We start from the raw sequence: 15880 nt of genomic DNA, 5'->3' as shown, positions 1-15880 counted from the left end.
TCAATGCGTTTGATTTGAAATTATAAATCTTGAATCGTAGGAAAACACTTCAGGTCTGTATTACCCATTAAACAGTTCTTAAAATATCATTTTTTATTGGTTTTAGTAAATCAATTCTTATTAAATAGGTATAAAACATCGATCGAATAAATTTCAGGAAATTCATATATGCATCAATTTTGTCTTCGTTGGTAACATTTTACAGCGGTGAAGATTTCGGTTTATAGGTAAAGATATTCATAGTACTAGCGAACTTTAAATTTATGTATGGTACAATATCAATAACGTATTCACGGGTGTTTAAGGGATCATCACAACAAAGTGCTACAAAAATGATCACAATCGATCACAAAAATTGCAAAATATCATTGACGCCCGATGGCATGTCTTATTATGCTTATCTGCTCGTTTTAAGCTTAAACTAGAGGCAACAAAATGTGTATAACTAACTTGAGCTAGGATAGGCGAACTAAAGTTTATACAACATCTATGCTATGCACTATTAAATCAACAAGCGACGCTTTAACATTAAGCATGCCCTAGTTGGATGCTGGGGCATTACATTTAGGTACGCGTAATTATCATGACACCTCTAAGTTGTCCATTCTATTCACAATTCGGTTTCAAATAGATCAGGTCCTAATACACTATATATTTCACATATAATGCACTTCAGTTTCACCGAATCCTCAGCACACCTTTTCAATCATTTTCACCAGTTCTTTGTACAAAATACAATCCCGTCCACGGGGCTTGCAGATCTCCCGATGATCGAGACGAATGCCGCAGACATCTCCAAAGCCAGGATCTGTGATTAAGAAATCAAAAAATTATTAATTAGTGTTTCATAAGGATTCCTTTTTTCCTATCAATACTTTCTTTCCATGACAATTTCATAACATTTCATGTAATATGGTAGTTTATTTATCATTACTTATTTTCTTGATAATGAATATGGATTACACAATCAATACTTTTTAGTGATAATAAAAAGCGATTTGAGAAAATGATTTGATAATCATTCCCACTTTTGGTATGAATGACAAACTATAATAGTACTCAAAGCCATAACCCTGATAAAGACTCACCTGCAGAGTCCACACCCACAATGCGAAGGTACAGCACTGACATGAGCGTTAAAGCGGTTTCCACAAAGCTAAACACCTCGATCTTTAGGTGACCCAGATGATATAGTCCCGCGAATCTCCGATGTAGGTCTAGCAGGTATTTGTTGTCTGTGGGAAAGTAATCACATTGTTATTACTTGTAGGAAATTTCATCTTTATATTCTTACTTTTCTCAATCTCTAGCAGCTCAACGGATCGCGAGAGCAGCGGCGCCTTGATGCTGGCCAAATGGGAACCGCGATGCGGAACCGAGTAAAAGAAGCAGCCGCGGGCGGATCGCCAGAGCGGACTCATCGCAGGACGACCGCTTTCCCAGGCATCCACCATCAGTTGTTTGATAAAGAGGCCACCCTTTGAGTGGCCCACGTAGATGATGGGATGACCATGGCCCACACGGTGTTGGATGAGCAACTCGGCCATTTCCCGAGAACGCTGGATCAAGCTGGAGCGGGGCTCCTTACTCTTCCACAGCGGTCGCCAAAGATACTGATCAGTGGTGTAATTCAGGGCTATAACCCGCACCCCAGGACAATCCAGTGGCAGCCAATCGCCGGGCCAGCACTTTGAGTAGTTTGGATCATTGGGCGAGGGCTTGGTCTTGCGGGCGGATTTGCGGGGCGTGGCTGGTGAGCCGGCACGCCGGTGGCTATTCTTCCCGATGATCTCCTCTTCCTCATTACCATTGGACTGGAGCATAGACTCCAATTCAGCCTGCAGGAGCTGGTTGTTGTCCTGCATCCTTAGCCGGAAAGTGGGGAAGCTGTACTCGATGCCCTCGCATATCTGGATGTCTTCAGGCTCGCCGCACACGTAAGCATAGCTGGGGGAAGGGGAATCAATTAATTACACTATAAATATTTAAAAATATACTAATGCTCCTAAAATGTTTCTTAAATTGTCCATTGGACAAAGATTTGTAGAAATTCCAGCTTAATCTAGCTGCAATTATAGCCAAAACTTACTCGCTTTCATCGTTATCGGAAGCATTGAACTGGAAGTCCTGTGCCTGCATTGCCACGGATGGCTGCAGCCGTGTCCTCTGTCGCATTGGAGAATCATCCGGGGTGTCGAGACAGCGGTTGAGGGAAGCAAACTTGGCCCTCTTCTCCCTGGGAGCCGGATGGATGGCAGCACTCCGGGAGTGGCGAGGTCTCTTTGGCGGACGCACTGGCGGACGCGGTGGTCTTTCAAACTCCACCGGCTGGCGATCGTTCTGCCAGAGTCCCTGTTTCCACGTATTCACCAATGATCCATGCAAACCATGGATTAGGATAATATCTGCCCGGATTGGCTGACCCGGCGGAGGTTCCGCCAGGATATTAATGGTGCAACAGCTGGGCGCATCCGATCGAACGCTGTAAATGGGCGGACCCTGCATCGGATTGCTGGTCGGACAGGGTGTGCAAGGCGTGGAGGGAGCACTGAGGGTGTCGGGAAGACTCTCAAGGCCAAGGCCATCCTGCGATTTGCGCATCTTCAGGAGCTTGAGTAGGGGCCCCATGCGATTAGAAACTGCGGAGGAAAAAAGCATTCGATTATAAATTTTCTAATATAAATCTTAAGTAAAGGTTTTTACATTATATAAATCAGGCGTAGAAGATATATTATATATAAGAAACACTTATCTTAATAAATTTGGAACTACCAATAAACTTTCCAATTTTCATAAAAAAATTTTAAATTTTAAGGGCAAGAAATAAAGAAAAAGGAAAAAATAAATAATTAGATTGAGAAGCAAATTGAAATTGAGATAATTTTATGTTTATACTTTTAAAGTTTAGAATATAAATAATTATCGCTTAGTGACTGCAATTGTCTAATTAATAAACTAAATATAGAAATAATCATTTAAATATGAATGGCCACATATCTAGTGAAAGTATATTTAGTTCGCTGAACTTAGACTCACCCTGAACTGATGACAGATTCAGCGAGATAGTATTGGCGGCAAAGGCCACCAGATTGGTGAGGGCCTGTCGACTGGAGGCCAGATTCTGGAGAACCCTCAGCACACGCACATCGCGAATGCCCTTGATGCCTCTGGCCACGCCATTGGCCAATGGAAGAACCAGTCGCACCAGGATGCCAAAGACCACTCGCATGCTTCCTCCATTTTTGCTGTCTCTGGAGGGGATTAAATAGGATAAGCCATGGATCGCTATGACATTTATAATTTTACTTACGCCTCCAAGAGGGCACCTGCACTACTCGATCGCACCAGATCGCTGACCGCCTGCTCCTCCGCCTGGCGATCGATCTCCACCTCGTTCTCATTCTCATTGTTTGTACTTTCATCGTTGGCCAGCGTTGGTGATTCACCCGCTGGCGCATTGTGTGTCAACGGGAGGCCCTCCTCCCCGCCGATTCGCATCATGGCAATGTCGCAGACGTAATGTTCATCGATTTCATGCAGCGGTGAACCGCCTTCTTCTCCGCCTCCTCCAAAACTGGGGCTTCTATTTCTGATGCGGTTATTGTTATTTAGGTTTTTGCTTTCGGGGAAATCGTCTTCGACGGAAGGATTGCCATTGCAGGCATATGTTTCTTGGGCTGGTTCAGATCCGCTGGCAAACATTTCCCAACTTCCTGCTCGTTTGTTGTTCCTGCTGCTTTCGAAGGGCTGGCTGAGGGCAAATTAATTCGCAAACAACATATTGCTGGCGGCACTAACTGCAAGATTGTACATAACGTAGAATTTACTATTAATGATAGGTTAGCCACTATAAACACTTAGACCACTTGGTTGCAATGCATCAATGTCAATGGTGGTCACTGGTCTAAAAACAATTCGGTCAAGTGCAGCCTCTCACACGGTTTCCTGCTCTCTGTTTTCACCACTTCAAGGAAAACAAACTGACTAAAAATAAACATTCACTTGTCGCTGCCCTGCAGTAAATTACTTATACGACACGTGGGCTTGGTGTAATAATAGTTATAGCACGAAGGACAAACGCAGATTGCTAGCTAAAACTGAACCTTTAATAGCAAACATTAAACAAGAAAAAGATGTGACACTTAAAGGAAATATTACTCCTTTCGAACTCATACACAATTTTTGTAAAATCAGGCTGTCCCTATTTTAAATTTAGCTAGAATATACAAAAACTCAGCTGGAAACCAAATTTGTTCAAAAAAGGCGAATTTATTTTTAAAAACAGTTTGTGCTAGTTTTTCTTAAAAAAAAGCTTTATGGTTGAAAAGCTTTGCCTTTAAGTTTTAGAAAAGCATGTCCAATAAGGCAGAACGAATATCTAAATTTCAAGGGTTAATTGATTTCTAAGCACAAGCACATCATCAGTGCGCTCTTTAATTTAACAAACTACATTTTTCTGACATCTACAAAACAATGGTATTTATAACAATTGCTCCCCTGCCAATTAGATGGTAAAGCAACAAATTTCAGATATCTTATACTGCCGCATAATGACAGTGACGTGCGCCGCTCAAAATGCCCTTAGGTTGTGGCAGCTCAGCAAAGGTTCAAGTTGAGGGTCGCGGTATAAAGAACAAAGTTCTCTACAAGGAAAACATTCTCATCACATTGTATTCGCTGCTATTTATAGTTTAAAAAATGCCGCAATATGCTGCAGGCGCCTGGCACTCTCAATATATGCAAAACCGACAACTCGGTGGTTGACTGTCAGTCATGTGAAATTACAAAAGCATTGCATTGTAAGTTCTTTGTGAAATCTATTATGAAACTCAACAAGTTAGAATGCCAGTTATGTACAATGACAATCGCGCACCCACTCAACTTACACTTGATGCCGGCGACAGAAGACCGGAGAAATGCAAACCGCGCGCTATGGAAATCTCAGCCCGACTGAAACGGCACCTTGGCGATACTATTGACGAGGCCTGTTTTTTTTGCGGTTGTCTCCGCCCCTAGAGTAATGACACTTGCAATAGTTAAATTGAGCCAAATACTTTAGCCTGAAGTGGTCGGGCAGTGGTCGGACAATTGTCTCCCTTTCAATAAATTGGAGACAACGAAGAGTTCAATTCATTTGGCACATCGTTCCTTATCGTTCATTGTTTCATTAAGTGCGACCGACTGGTCGATTCTCTGGAAGTGCTTTTTGTGTCTCAAACTAATTGGGAGGGCAAGGAAAGTTTTCTTATCTAAATATCAGGCCCTGATAGGCATCGTCATTATGGATAAGCCAACCAAATCGATTTTATGGAAATTTTTTTGCTAAATTAATTAAACGAGCCAAAAGGTGCCAGGGACCAGAGACTTTTATCTTATGCGAATTTATTTATTTTGCCGTATCCAATTGAAGGGGGTTGCGAACTCTTTTGACAGACAGCACTTAGTTTGCTTTATAGTGCCTATAAAATGCTAATGCCCAGATAAACTCAATCAAGTGCTCGCCTATTGTTATACAAACCGAAGAGGTGCACTATTACATGGGAACGGTATCTACTATATGTATGTTATATATATATCTAGTATATGTACAGTATACACGGAAATTATAAAATCTTTTGGCCCTGATAATTCGAAATCAATACCTTAATGGTATTTATAATGCCTATGTCTTCTGAGGTGATATTCATTCTAATATAATGGTGATAATAATACATTTTTAATTGAATAATGTCGAATCAAACAAAATAACTATAATTACATATAATATTATATTTTAAAAAATAATTAAAAGCTAAAAAAATAAAAAAATTAATAAAAAGTTACGGTGCTTACCAATTTAAGATTACACTATCTAAGTTTGTATTAGAACAAGAAAAAATCTTAAAAAATTAAATGTTTAAAATTTTTAGGCTACGCTTTTACTAAATCGCTAAAAAAAAGCTTCTTAAATTTTATAATTGGAAATATCCAAGCCACTTAAATAGGTGTTATTACTCTCAGTACGCAATTTATTTTTTAAGGCGCATATAACCATGATAATCCCATTTCTCTTACTCTGGCTGCCTTAATTATTGTGGCGCATGGCGGTAGAAAAACAGATTTCTTATCTTATGCCAATCGAAATGAATTGCGAATCTTATTGTGTAATATACATTTACATCATGGGAGAGGTTGAAGCAGTTGACCATGTCGTTGTGGTCATGCTTGTGCCCCGAGCAGCTCTTTTCTCGATCTGTGGTTTTGCCAATGGGGCGTATACTTAATTCAAACTCTGGCTGCCGCGGTTACTCATTCGCCGCGTGGACTTTGGCCAGCAGCTTTTATCGTTGGTGTGCTAAATGCAGTCGCTTTTGTTTGTTGCTATTTATCGAAACTCGTTGCACACGAGTGCCGAGTGTCAACAAAAGGCACCCAAATGGGAGAGCCGAAGGGTTTTGTAATGCGAGAGCCAAATTTGCGGTTATCGCTTATTATTGTTTGGGTGTGCTGCGCCCAATGCAATCTATAATGCATAATTGCTGCCCAACAAGCTGCAAAGCGTATGCACATTTGTCAGCTGAAAATTGGCTGTTATTATGCATAATAATAGGGATTGCACTGGATCAGATTGGCCGGGGGCCAATGTTGCCCAGCATGGCACGCAAGGCGCTTGGCATACTAATTAATTTGTCGCATGTTGCAGCCACGTGAACTGGCGAATCTAGTGACGGAGATTGCATGCTCGAATGGTCCAGTAATTCACCTGTTTGTCCTCCCCATTATTGTGTAAAGTGTGCAATAAACTGGAACAAAATATTAAACACAATACCATCGGTTCATGATGACATCATGTTATATAAGGTTCCATTTTAAAACGCATATTTAAATATGGATAACTGTCCGCCTTTCACCCGTAAAATTAACCGTCAAAATTAATTTGCCGCGTTAATCAGAATAACACTTTTCAGGTTCAAGAATTATTCACAGCGATAAGATAGGCATACGATTTAATTCAAACTTCCACTGAGGCGTTCTTGGGCAATAAAACGTCAAAACTAAAAGCTCAATAAACTGGCACGAAAACAGCTGTGAGCCCCAAAAAAGTTCACCAGCAAGGAAACAGAGGCATAATGCGATAATTAATTTCAACCCATTAATGGGTCACCGGCAGATAAGCATTGAACTGCGGAAGGCCACTTCTTAACTGGGTCAGAAGACAACGGGAAATCATTGCGAGTTCATCCTTTTGTCTTCCACAGAAGCACAGATATATAAATTAAGCAGGCAATAAAAATGAATAAAGATCTTCCATATATATTATATAACCAAGACATGAAAATAAATTGGGTTGATGTTCCTTATCAGCAACTCGCATTATCCAGTTCTTTGTTTGTAATAACTAATCAGAGTGTCAACTTATTTCGGTAAACAATTGAAATGATAATCATTTCCCACCCAACCAAACAAAAGCATTCCCCCGCAGCTGGACATCAATTTCACTTTTGGAAATACATTTGTATAATTTCCATACAAGTTGTTTAACAACCAGCTCAAAAACGAGTTATGCTAAGTGCCAGTGGCAATTCATTTAGATTATGTATATCTGTGTCTGGCAGATACCGTCTGCAGAGCATCGGATCAGGCCATACTGAAAATGTTCTGTCATGTGATGCTGTTGCCGCTGACGATGAGGCACTGTACCGCCGGCAACCCTGACCCCAAATGACCTCGGGGGGAGGTCTATTGGCATGTTATAATGCCATTCTCTTTGCTAATTAGCATGTTTTCCCAAAAGACTTAAACGGCCCGATGGAGATTAATTAATATCCTGCAATGGGCTGCTTCGATTAAGCCTTGGCAACTGCAACCGGTCACAATTGGACTTTGGTCTAAATCATGAAAATCATTCACATAGAAACATAAATAATTACACGGCGGAAAATGTATGGAAAATATACAATCAATTTAAATGACTTTTCGTCTTTAAACTGTTTTGGTTCGCAAAGCAACAATATACTTTATGATTTTGATGTAACATAATTATATTTATAGACTGACGGAATGAAAGATTCTGCTATTCATATTCTTAATTGTGTAAAAACAATTTAGGACAGGTGTAGTCTACATACGCGCAAAGTTATATTAATTAAATATAAAGTGCTATATGAAAAAGTTTATTTAGCTGTCAAAAAAAAAACAAATCAAATATTTGAATATGTCAATAAACCCTTGAGAACTATAATTTGCTTGAACAGATGTTTCTATGCATTGCTTTCTTGGTGATAGGAGTGGAATAGCTTGATATGTAAACTACAATAATGTATGTACATATATACGGAATTAATTCCAAAAAGTAAACTGTGACCTAGCGATAAAGTTCTTAGAGGTTCGTACTCGCACTACTGCTGTAAGTTAATGTTAAATGGTTTATAGATATCGCATTAAAACAAAACACAATTTTTTTCTCTCTGTAGTTGAGCTCCCAGTTCGCCAGGTTCTTCCATTGTGGCTAACACTCAGTTGCTCAGTTGAAAACCGGCATAATGAGAGCGGAGAGCCGTAGCGTTTTCTCAAAGATTCCCTTAAAGAGCGGGATAATTCTCGGACAAAAGCTGCTGTTCGCTGAGGTTTGGGTGGCTAAAACGCAAAACAACAATGAGCGAAAACAAAACAACACGTGGTGGGTGGGGCCGGAAGGGGATGGGGGGCGTGGGAGTTGAAACTCGAAGCCACCTTAACCTTCAGCACGCGTGCCCAGGTAAAAATGCCTCCGAAGAAGTAAATGAAATGAAAACGAAAACGAAATGAACCGACCAAGAAGCTATAATTTCTGAACTTTAAGGCCGCGAACGTGTTTTGAGTTCGTGATTCTCCGGTCCAGTCCAGTCCACCCCCTATATATACATTTATAGTCCGTATGTGGGGTGTACAATTCCACGATGAGCCAATTTGTCGAGGGAATTCACAGTGTATCTGTGATAAATCCATTCGCCAAACATTTGTCAGCCTCGTAACAAGTATTAATTGAATTATTCACAAAGAAAAAAACAAAATTCACACCTGCTCCATTATTATCGTTTAAATTTTAATCAGCTTAGCAACTGTTTTGCGCTTGTTTTGTTAAAAGTTAGTTTAGTTTTTGGGGGACGGTAATTGTTGTTGTTTTGTTGGGGTATACATATAGTAAAAAGAGAGGGCGTAGTTGGGGGTTATTAATAAAGGAGGCTTTGAAAGACAGCACTTGGATTCGAGAGTTCCTTTTTAAGAACTTTTATTAATATGCAATATATCGTACGTATATATATGTATCAAAGTATATATGCAGTGGATCCGACAAAGCACGCTCACTCACTCACACTCACACACTCTTGAACTTACACACTCGACAACAACAAAGCTTTATGCGGCGCTACGCGAGTTTTCAAAGGCGTAACCAAAACGACAAAAAGAGAAGCGAAAATCGCGTCCGCAGCGTTTGGACGCTCGGCGGCAACTATTACAAAAACACTCGCTCACGAAAATCTCCAACCATCCAACCCCCTCCCCATCACTAACACTTAAAACACCAGAGCTATCTGTGTGTCAACAAAAGTTTAGCAGCTGTTCGCGTTGCTAAGCTTTCCATGGGGCAAAGAGAGTTCTAAAGAGAGGAACACCTGACGACATTACACCTAAGAGACCCAAGAGAATCCCCCATAAAGAGAGCCACAAAGAGCCCCAATGTATTCAAGGCGGAGCTGCCAACTCATCGCTGTGCAGCCCGCGTTTTTAATTTCCATTCAAATATACCATAGTTTAGTTTAGTTTATACAAATATATCAAAATATATCGAGCTCTGACCACGAAAATAATAAAAGCCAACTTGTATGGAAGCCTCCTATTTGCGGATTATGAATATTTGATGTATCACATTAAAAAGGTAACATCTCTTGTGAGCGACTACTAATAATGCATTATTTTTTAAGCTTTATCATTGATTTTTAATCCACCATTTACGAAAATTACTCAATATTGTATTTAATAACCCTCAACATTCAAGGGTAAAACCGTAAGCTAATGATATTTTTGTGATTAGGGCTCGATGCGTTACTGATACAATTTTTGACGTGCCCAGTGGGGTCTTACAAAAGTTCTTCGCTTCTGGAGCAGGATGTCTCAGTCACTTAAATATGCCAAGTGACTGGGACCAAATTTGATTCCCTAACGACTGTCGTTAGTTCCAAAAAAGTGTAATTTTCACGACGAGTCCGAGCTGGAGGATGAGGAGCTGGAGGAGCTGCTATCCCCGGAACTGGTGTCGCTACTACTTCCACGGCGCTTTCTGCGCCTGGCTTTCTTCTCGTCAATAACCTCGTAACTGGGCAATGTGGAGTTACTTGAATCGGAACTGCTGCTACTCGAACTGCTCGACTCCTCCACAACTGCCTCGATCTTGCGGGATTTCCTGTGGGAATAGGAGATAATTAGTTAAAGGATAACCACCATAATCCCGAGGTATTACCTACTTCTTATCGTTTTTATCAGCGTTCTTGCCACGCTTCTGCTTCTTGGCCAAATCGCAATCGCTGGGCGAACTGCTGCAGGTGCGCTTCGACTTCTTGCCCTTCTTGTCCTTGCGCCGGGTCTCCTTTTCCGTTCCACTCGCCTTGGTGGAGTACAGGTTCTGCGAACTGGCCGTGGAGTAGCCAGTGTCCTTGCGCTTGCGCTTCTTCCTGGAATCAATGGGTAAATCAGAGTTGTCATGGAGGAATATTCTGTATAATACCGACTTGTCCTTCTTATCCTTTTTCTTCTTGCTAAACGCCGCCTCGTGCTCTGCATAGTCCTTGTCCTTGGCCCTAAAAGATGACGATGATTTAGAATTAATACATTTTTGAATGAATTTAACATCAACTCGACCTTATACGAAATGAATTTATTTAAAGTACTCCGTTTATTACTTACTTTCTGATCTTCTTTTTGACGTCGCCACCTCGTTCATTGGATATCATGTATATACTGTTTTGATCAGTATCCTGCACTTTACGACGTGATTGAAACTGACGGGCCTTGGCCATCCGACTCTCACGACGATTCTTCCAAAACTCGGCATTCACCACATATAGTCTATACAGTTGCAGGATTATCACCAAGGAGTTCTTGCCTAAAAATGTATAAGTTACTAAATGGGATATAGTTTTTAGTTCGATACTTACAGGTGAAAAAGACATTCATGTAGTTAATAATTTTGTACTGGAAGATGATTAGCAACCGAAAGGTAAGGAATGGGGCATCCTGAAGTATCACATTGAGTACAATTCCCCAGACATCAATACCACAGCAGCAGTTTTGGCAACAATCAGTGTGTCTGAATAAATAAGAAATAAGTTAAAAAGGATGAATATTATATTTTTCAAAAGAGCTTTGCTTTTATTGACCTCGATCGAATTACAAATTGGGAATGCAAATGAATTCTCTAGCTTTTTAAAGTTTTAAATATTTCTGCGAGAAGAAAACAAATGTATTGATGTTCCATAAAATTGGCAAGCCAAGTTTATATCTGTATAAATACTAACAAGTATATATAATACACAATACGATCGTATTAATAAACAGTTTTAGTGTATCCTTACTGAAGATTTTAAATGCTATTTCTATATATTTGGTTCTTGAAAGACTTAAAGGTAGTATAAACCATTTTAGTACATTTTCCGATTCGAAATATAAACTTAAGATAAAATATTTTACTTACTCCTCCTTGTGATGTGATCCACTGCCCCGTGGTCGTCGTCCTCGGGTGGCGGATAGCACAATTGTGAACTGCATGAGGCTCCAGGACCAAATCCCTAGCGTAAGGAAAACCAGAAAGTTGATCCTTGCAATAGAGTCATCCTTGTACGAATCGAAGAACTCAATGATGTCCGCCGCCGTGCCAATGTAGACCAGAAGCAGTTGACTGAGCTGATCCCGGGTTAGATCTCCCTTGGGCAGCAGCCAGCGGCCCACGATCAGGATGAGCATGAGGAACTGCTCGATGAGGGTTGTCCAGGTGTCCGGGGTCACCGAGAGGGTTACCCCGGCTTGGCCCAGCAGGGTCGCCACCGGAGGAACGCCGCTGCTGTTACTCGAACCGGAGCTCAAGCTAGTCACATTACTGGCGGAAACGCTGAAGTTGCTCGGATTGGGAAAAGTTAAATTGGCCACTGTCATGTTGACTTTTCGTCGAGCCACCTTGTCCAGCTCCAGGAGCCAAATCGCCGGCACAATGCTGCTCAGATAGAGGAACACCGAGGGGCAGAACCTGCGGGCAAGGGACATAAATAAGGTTGCACGACCGAACAGCCAAAACAAACAACAAGTCTGAGTGATGCGCCGAAAAGTAAACAAGAATCGAAAGACCACACCTCCTCCATCCAAAACCTACCCGCTCCACACGAAATTCCACTAAAGTTTTTACTATTACGGCGCGTGGGGTGGACATCTAACACTCTAAATAAAAATCAGAAATCGAACAAAAATAAGAAAACATAAAAATAAACAATTTTTAAAATAAAAAAAAATGTAATGCTTATTATTAGAAATTAAGCATAAACTGAATTTCAGTTTCAGTATTTGAATGCAAATTATTAGATAATTAAACGAAAAACTTTAGAGTTATGTGAGTTATAAATCAGATTTAAATTGGCAATTGAATTTTGTAATTGTTCTTAATTTTGAATTGTCAATTTCAAAAAATACATAATAATTTTTTCTGAGTGTGGGGGTGTGGCCGCTAAGTAGGGGGTTTTTATAGAAGTGGGTGGTCAGGTTAGCCACACATTAAACACATGATTTCACTTTTAATTGAAAATCAAAGACCGCGGCATGACGTCAACCTCGGCCGATGGTTGTTTACGATTCGGAAAACGAGATAAATCGGATAGCAATCACCAGGACATAGACGTGATCCTTACCAGCGCCACTCCTGCGCCTTCTTGATCATGATGGTGAAGATGCCCTCGAGCAGCAGCAACAAGAGTGGTCCACATAGTGCCCAGTAGATAATATCACTCTTCAAGGCGACCACTTGCCAAATGGCCAACAAACTGTGGGCACTAAAGATGATCCTCGTAAGGATGGCCTTGATCGTCGAGATTATCTTGGCCATGGCTGCAATGACATAATCCTGCGATGGTCGCTCCCTGCAGCTCGCCAAGAACCGAAGGACCAAAGGACCTTACAAAACTGAACCGCACACGGCTAAAAGGCAAACGCAACTGAGTCGACTGACAGCAGAAATCGCTGGGCCCCAAATGCTTTCATTAGATGTTTAAACGCTTTTTAAGAAATTAAGGACACCGCAGCGAATGGCGCGTAATTGGTGAATGACCGCGGACCCCTGTCGTGATGTCCCTGTGTGCGTTTAGGTCGAATCATCTTCTTCCAGGCCCGGAATTATGTAGTACAAAAATAGCTAAGTTTAAAATGGAAAAATTAATAATATCTATGAAAGTTATTCTTTAAAATTGTATCACTTTTCCAAGTTCTTATAATAATGGTTATCAATTGAGAAAATTTAAATCACATAAGGATAATAGATTTAAAATATTTTTAGGTTTTATACAACATTTTAAATCCTAAGAAAGTGAACTTTTTTTATCTGATGTTTCCTTCTCCAAAATTTTAATGTAATAGTTTTAATTGGGGTTTTTTTTAATATTTTTCTTGCAAGTCTATAATTAACTTAATCAAGGAATTATTTTTTAAGTCAATCAAATAACGTTCTCTAAAGTTCTATAATTAAGCCAAACTATTGGGTTGAAGGCTTTCAATATTACCATTAAATGGTTAATGCAGATTTTACCGCGAATGTTAACATTAGGAATTACTTCTGATAACTCGCAAATATTTCGAGTGAAGCGCTCCTGGTAATGACATCCCAAACGAAATCGAACCCATGCGTGTTATAGTAATGTGTACCTAGAAATCACACGACCGTTAAATGCTTCAGCAGACTTTTAAGACAGCAAACGGTGGACGTTGAACGATGAACGAAGAACGAAGAGCCAACAACCACTCTCCGTCCACCGGATTTTGGGTCTGGTCTGGTCACAAATGCAGTGCAAACAAATCGCTGGAGTGAACTACGCCCAGCCTTGGCCATCAAAATGGTGGTAATGTAGCTGCAAGGAAAGTTATTGTCATCGTAAAACCACCCTGCGAAGATATAGTCGATGTTTACGTTTATGTGGGCAGAGCTGGGTCAATGTTTTTGGCGCACGTGAAGTCATTGAGCAGGGATAAAGGATGATATGAGCGTGGTCTGACTGCGCACAGCCATGCTAGACGGGCAACCTGTTGATTGGAACTAAAGAAATTTAACAAGTGATACAAGATATTAGTAGATTTTAAGGCTTCAAAAAACTAAAAAAAAATCCAAAATCAGTATCTGAGTATTTACCACACTATAATTAAAAGGAGATTTCGATCTCCTTTTGGTTGTTTAGATAAACTATAAACGAAAGTTTTAAAGCTCATTAAATGATTAAGATACTGTTTTTAATCCAAGTTTTTTTTTAAATTATACTACTATACTTGTATTTTTATAAACTTCATAAGAGTCTGTAGAAGGTAAACGTTTCAACAAACACTATTCATAAGTCCTGGGCACAACGTATAAAAATAATGCCGATAGCTCTATTCATTTAAAAAAAGTTATCTTCTGGATCAATTTTGTCAAGTAGAGTATTTTTTTTGATTTAGATCTTTAATAATATATTAGTATTAACTTGCGTCTTTGGAAAAAGTCTTTTATTGCTTTTAATGATGTGTTTGGAGTGGGAATCTTATCCCTGATTGCGGCGTCTGAACAGCTTGTTGTTTCGGCGGCGAGAGTTGCGTCTGCCTGATCGGTTCTTGTTTTTGGAAGTCCCAGTGGAGGCTTTGTACACCTTTCGCTTTATCGAGTACTTGAAGCCATTCAAATATACCCTTTTGCGATGCACCGTCGACTTTTTGGTGGTTGTGGTGGCGGCCGTCGTGGTTGTGGTGGTGCTGGTCGTAGTGGTTGTTGTTGTCGTTGATGCTTCGGTGGATGTTGTTGATGAGGTGGCTCCACTGGTTAGCCAAATGCAAAGGCTTATCGCCAGGATTCTCAGTGCCAGTTTTCCTGCCTTCATCTTGCGAGATATGATGCTGTTGATCTGCTGTCCACTAATTCAGTCGTTTCGAGTTTTATATGTGGCCAAGACAATAGACGGTTTTGCTCAACAAATATCTGCGTTATTATGCTAGCGCCAATTACGTCTGCGCAAAAATTTTTGGCCATATTTGAACAGTCTGGTGATAAAACAAAAGAAAAAGCTGGAATTTTGCAGAGCAAGCCAACAGCTATTAAATTAGATATTAACTGGCTTTTATTTTTACGACTTGTGTTCTAAAATTAATCATACTTTACAGTCGGAGAAAAGTTACCTAATAAATGCTCTTTTCTGGATTAAATAAGGGTTTGTTACAGGCTTAATGAAAAATTATTAGAACATTTTAGAAACAAGTTGATGGGACTTAAACAAATAAAAAACCATAAAGATATATTAATGGTTCCTAATTGTTTCACTTCATGGAAATAAAAAAGAGTATATCGATTTTAAATATTATTCGGGTACATAATCTTACGTTAAATTTGTAATTTGTAATTTCATCAAATATATAATATAAAAAAAATACTACTTACTTCCTCATATTTTTAAAAAAATTATAATAATATGAGAGGCAAGCCGATAATTAAGCCTTGAGTGATTTAATTTTTTTAAGCAGCTCTGCTCTTTTTAATTTGGCTAACATTGGTAAAATGTCTTAACTGAGAGACTCTTTTTTTCTAAGTGTGCGAGTGTGTCGCCAATAAGCTTCCTTCCCGAACAAATATTCCTGTAGCCCAATGGGA

At 39.9% G+C, this 15880-nt stretch overlaps 3 protein-coding genes across 4 annotated transcripts; all 3 read right to left on the bottom strand.

The window, feature by feature from the left end:
• Positions 1-75: 75 nt before the first annotated feature.
• Positions 76-9466, bottom strand: LOC108048213. 2 transcript variants are annotated; one of them, XM_017128729.2, is made up of 7 exons: positions 9358-9466; positions 3311-3797; positions 3037-3251; positions 2090-2639; positions 1295-1947; positions 1089-1235; positions 76-808 (listed from the first exon to the last, which is right to left on the bottom strand). In XM_017128729.2, exons 2-7 carry the CDS (start codon positions 3700-3702, stop codon positions 690-692), a joined length of 2076 nt encoding a protein of 691 aa, XP_016984218.2. In that variant the 5' UTR covers positions 3703-3797; positions 9358-9466; the 3' UTR covers positions 76-689. The 2 variants fall into 2 exon arrangements, with proteins under 2 accessions (XP_016984218.2, XP_044315132.1); XM_044459197.1 differs by lacking the exon at positions 9358-9466 and adding an exon at positions 4887-4973.
• Positions 9467-10190: 724 nt separating this feature from the next.
• LOC108048211 (transmembrane protein 26) lies at positions 10191-13105 on the bottom strand. Its single transcript, XM_017128726.2, has 7 exons — positions 12912-13105; positions 11711-12259; positions 11175-11326; positions 10924-11122; positions 10749-10817; positions 10485-10691; positions 10191-10423 (listed from the first exon to the last, which is right to left on the bottom strand). Exons 1-7 carry the CDS (start codon positions 13103-13105, stop codon positions 10216-10218), a joined length of 1578 nt encoding a protein of 525 aa, XP_016984215.2. The 3' UTR covers positions 10191-10215.
• A 1678-nt stretch (positions 13106-14783) lies between these two features.
• LOC108048212 (protein new-glue 3) lies at positions 14784-15116 on the bottom strand. Its single transcript, XM_017128728.2, has one exon. The coding sequence runs from the start codon at positions 15114-15116 to the stop codon at positions 14784-14786; it is 333 nt and encodes a 110-aa protein (XP_016984217.2).
• Between the last annotated feature and the right edge of the window lie 764 nt (positions 15117-15880).

This window comes from Drosophila rhopaloa, unplaced genomic scaffold, assembly GCF_018152115.1.
Source record: "Drosophila rhopaloa isolate 14029-0021.01 unplaced genomic scaffold, ASM1815211v1 contig_178, whole genome shotgun sequence".
Lineage (NCBI taxonomy): Eukaryota > Metazoa > Arthropoda > Insecta > Diptera > Drosophilidae > Drosophila > Drosophila rhopaloa.
This window is presented reverse-complemented; position numbering and strand designations above follow the sequence as displayed.

What these genes read in the sequence shown, in the direction of transcription:
- LOC108048213 (XM_017128729.2), bottom strand. Translation starts at nt 3,702, where the DNA reads ATGTTTGCCAGCGGATCTGAACCAGCCCAAGAAACATATGCCTGCAAT. An exon ending in GCAGGTGCCCTCTTGGAGGC is followed by an intron (nt 3,252 to 3,310) that starts GTAAGTAAAATT and finishes AATCCCCTCCAG; the next exon opens with AGACAGCAAAAATGGAGGAA. An exon ending in TGTGGGTGTGGACTCTGCAG is followed by an intron (nt 809 to 1,088) that starts GTGAGTCTTTAT and finishes TCTTAATCACAG; the next exon opens with ATCCTGGCTTTGGAGATGTC.
- LOC108048211 (XM_017128726.2), bottom strand. Translation starts at nt 13,105, where the DNA reads ATGGCCAAGATAATCTCGACGATCAAGGCCATCCTTACGAGGATCATC. An exon ending in AAGGCGCAGGAGTGGCGCTG is followed by an intron (nt 12,260 to 12,911) that starts GTAAGGATCACG and finishes CCTTGCCCGCAG; the next exon opens with GTTCTGCCCCTCGGTGTTCC. An exon ending in AAAAAGGATAAGAAGGACAA is followed by an intron (nt 10,692 to 10,748) that starts GTCGGTATTATA and finishes CATTGATTCCAG; the next exon opens with GAAGAAGCGCAAGCGCAAGG.
- LOC108048212 (XM_017128728.2), bottom strand. Translation starts at nt 15,116, where the DNA reads ATGAAGGCAGGAAAACTGGCACTGAGAATCCTGGCGATAAGCCTTTGC.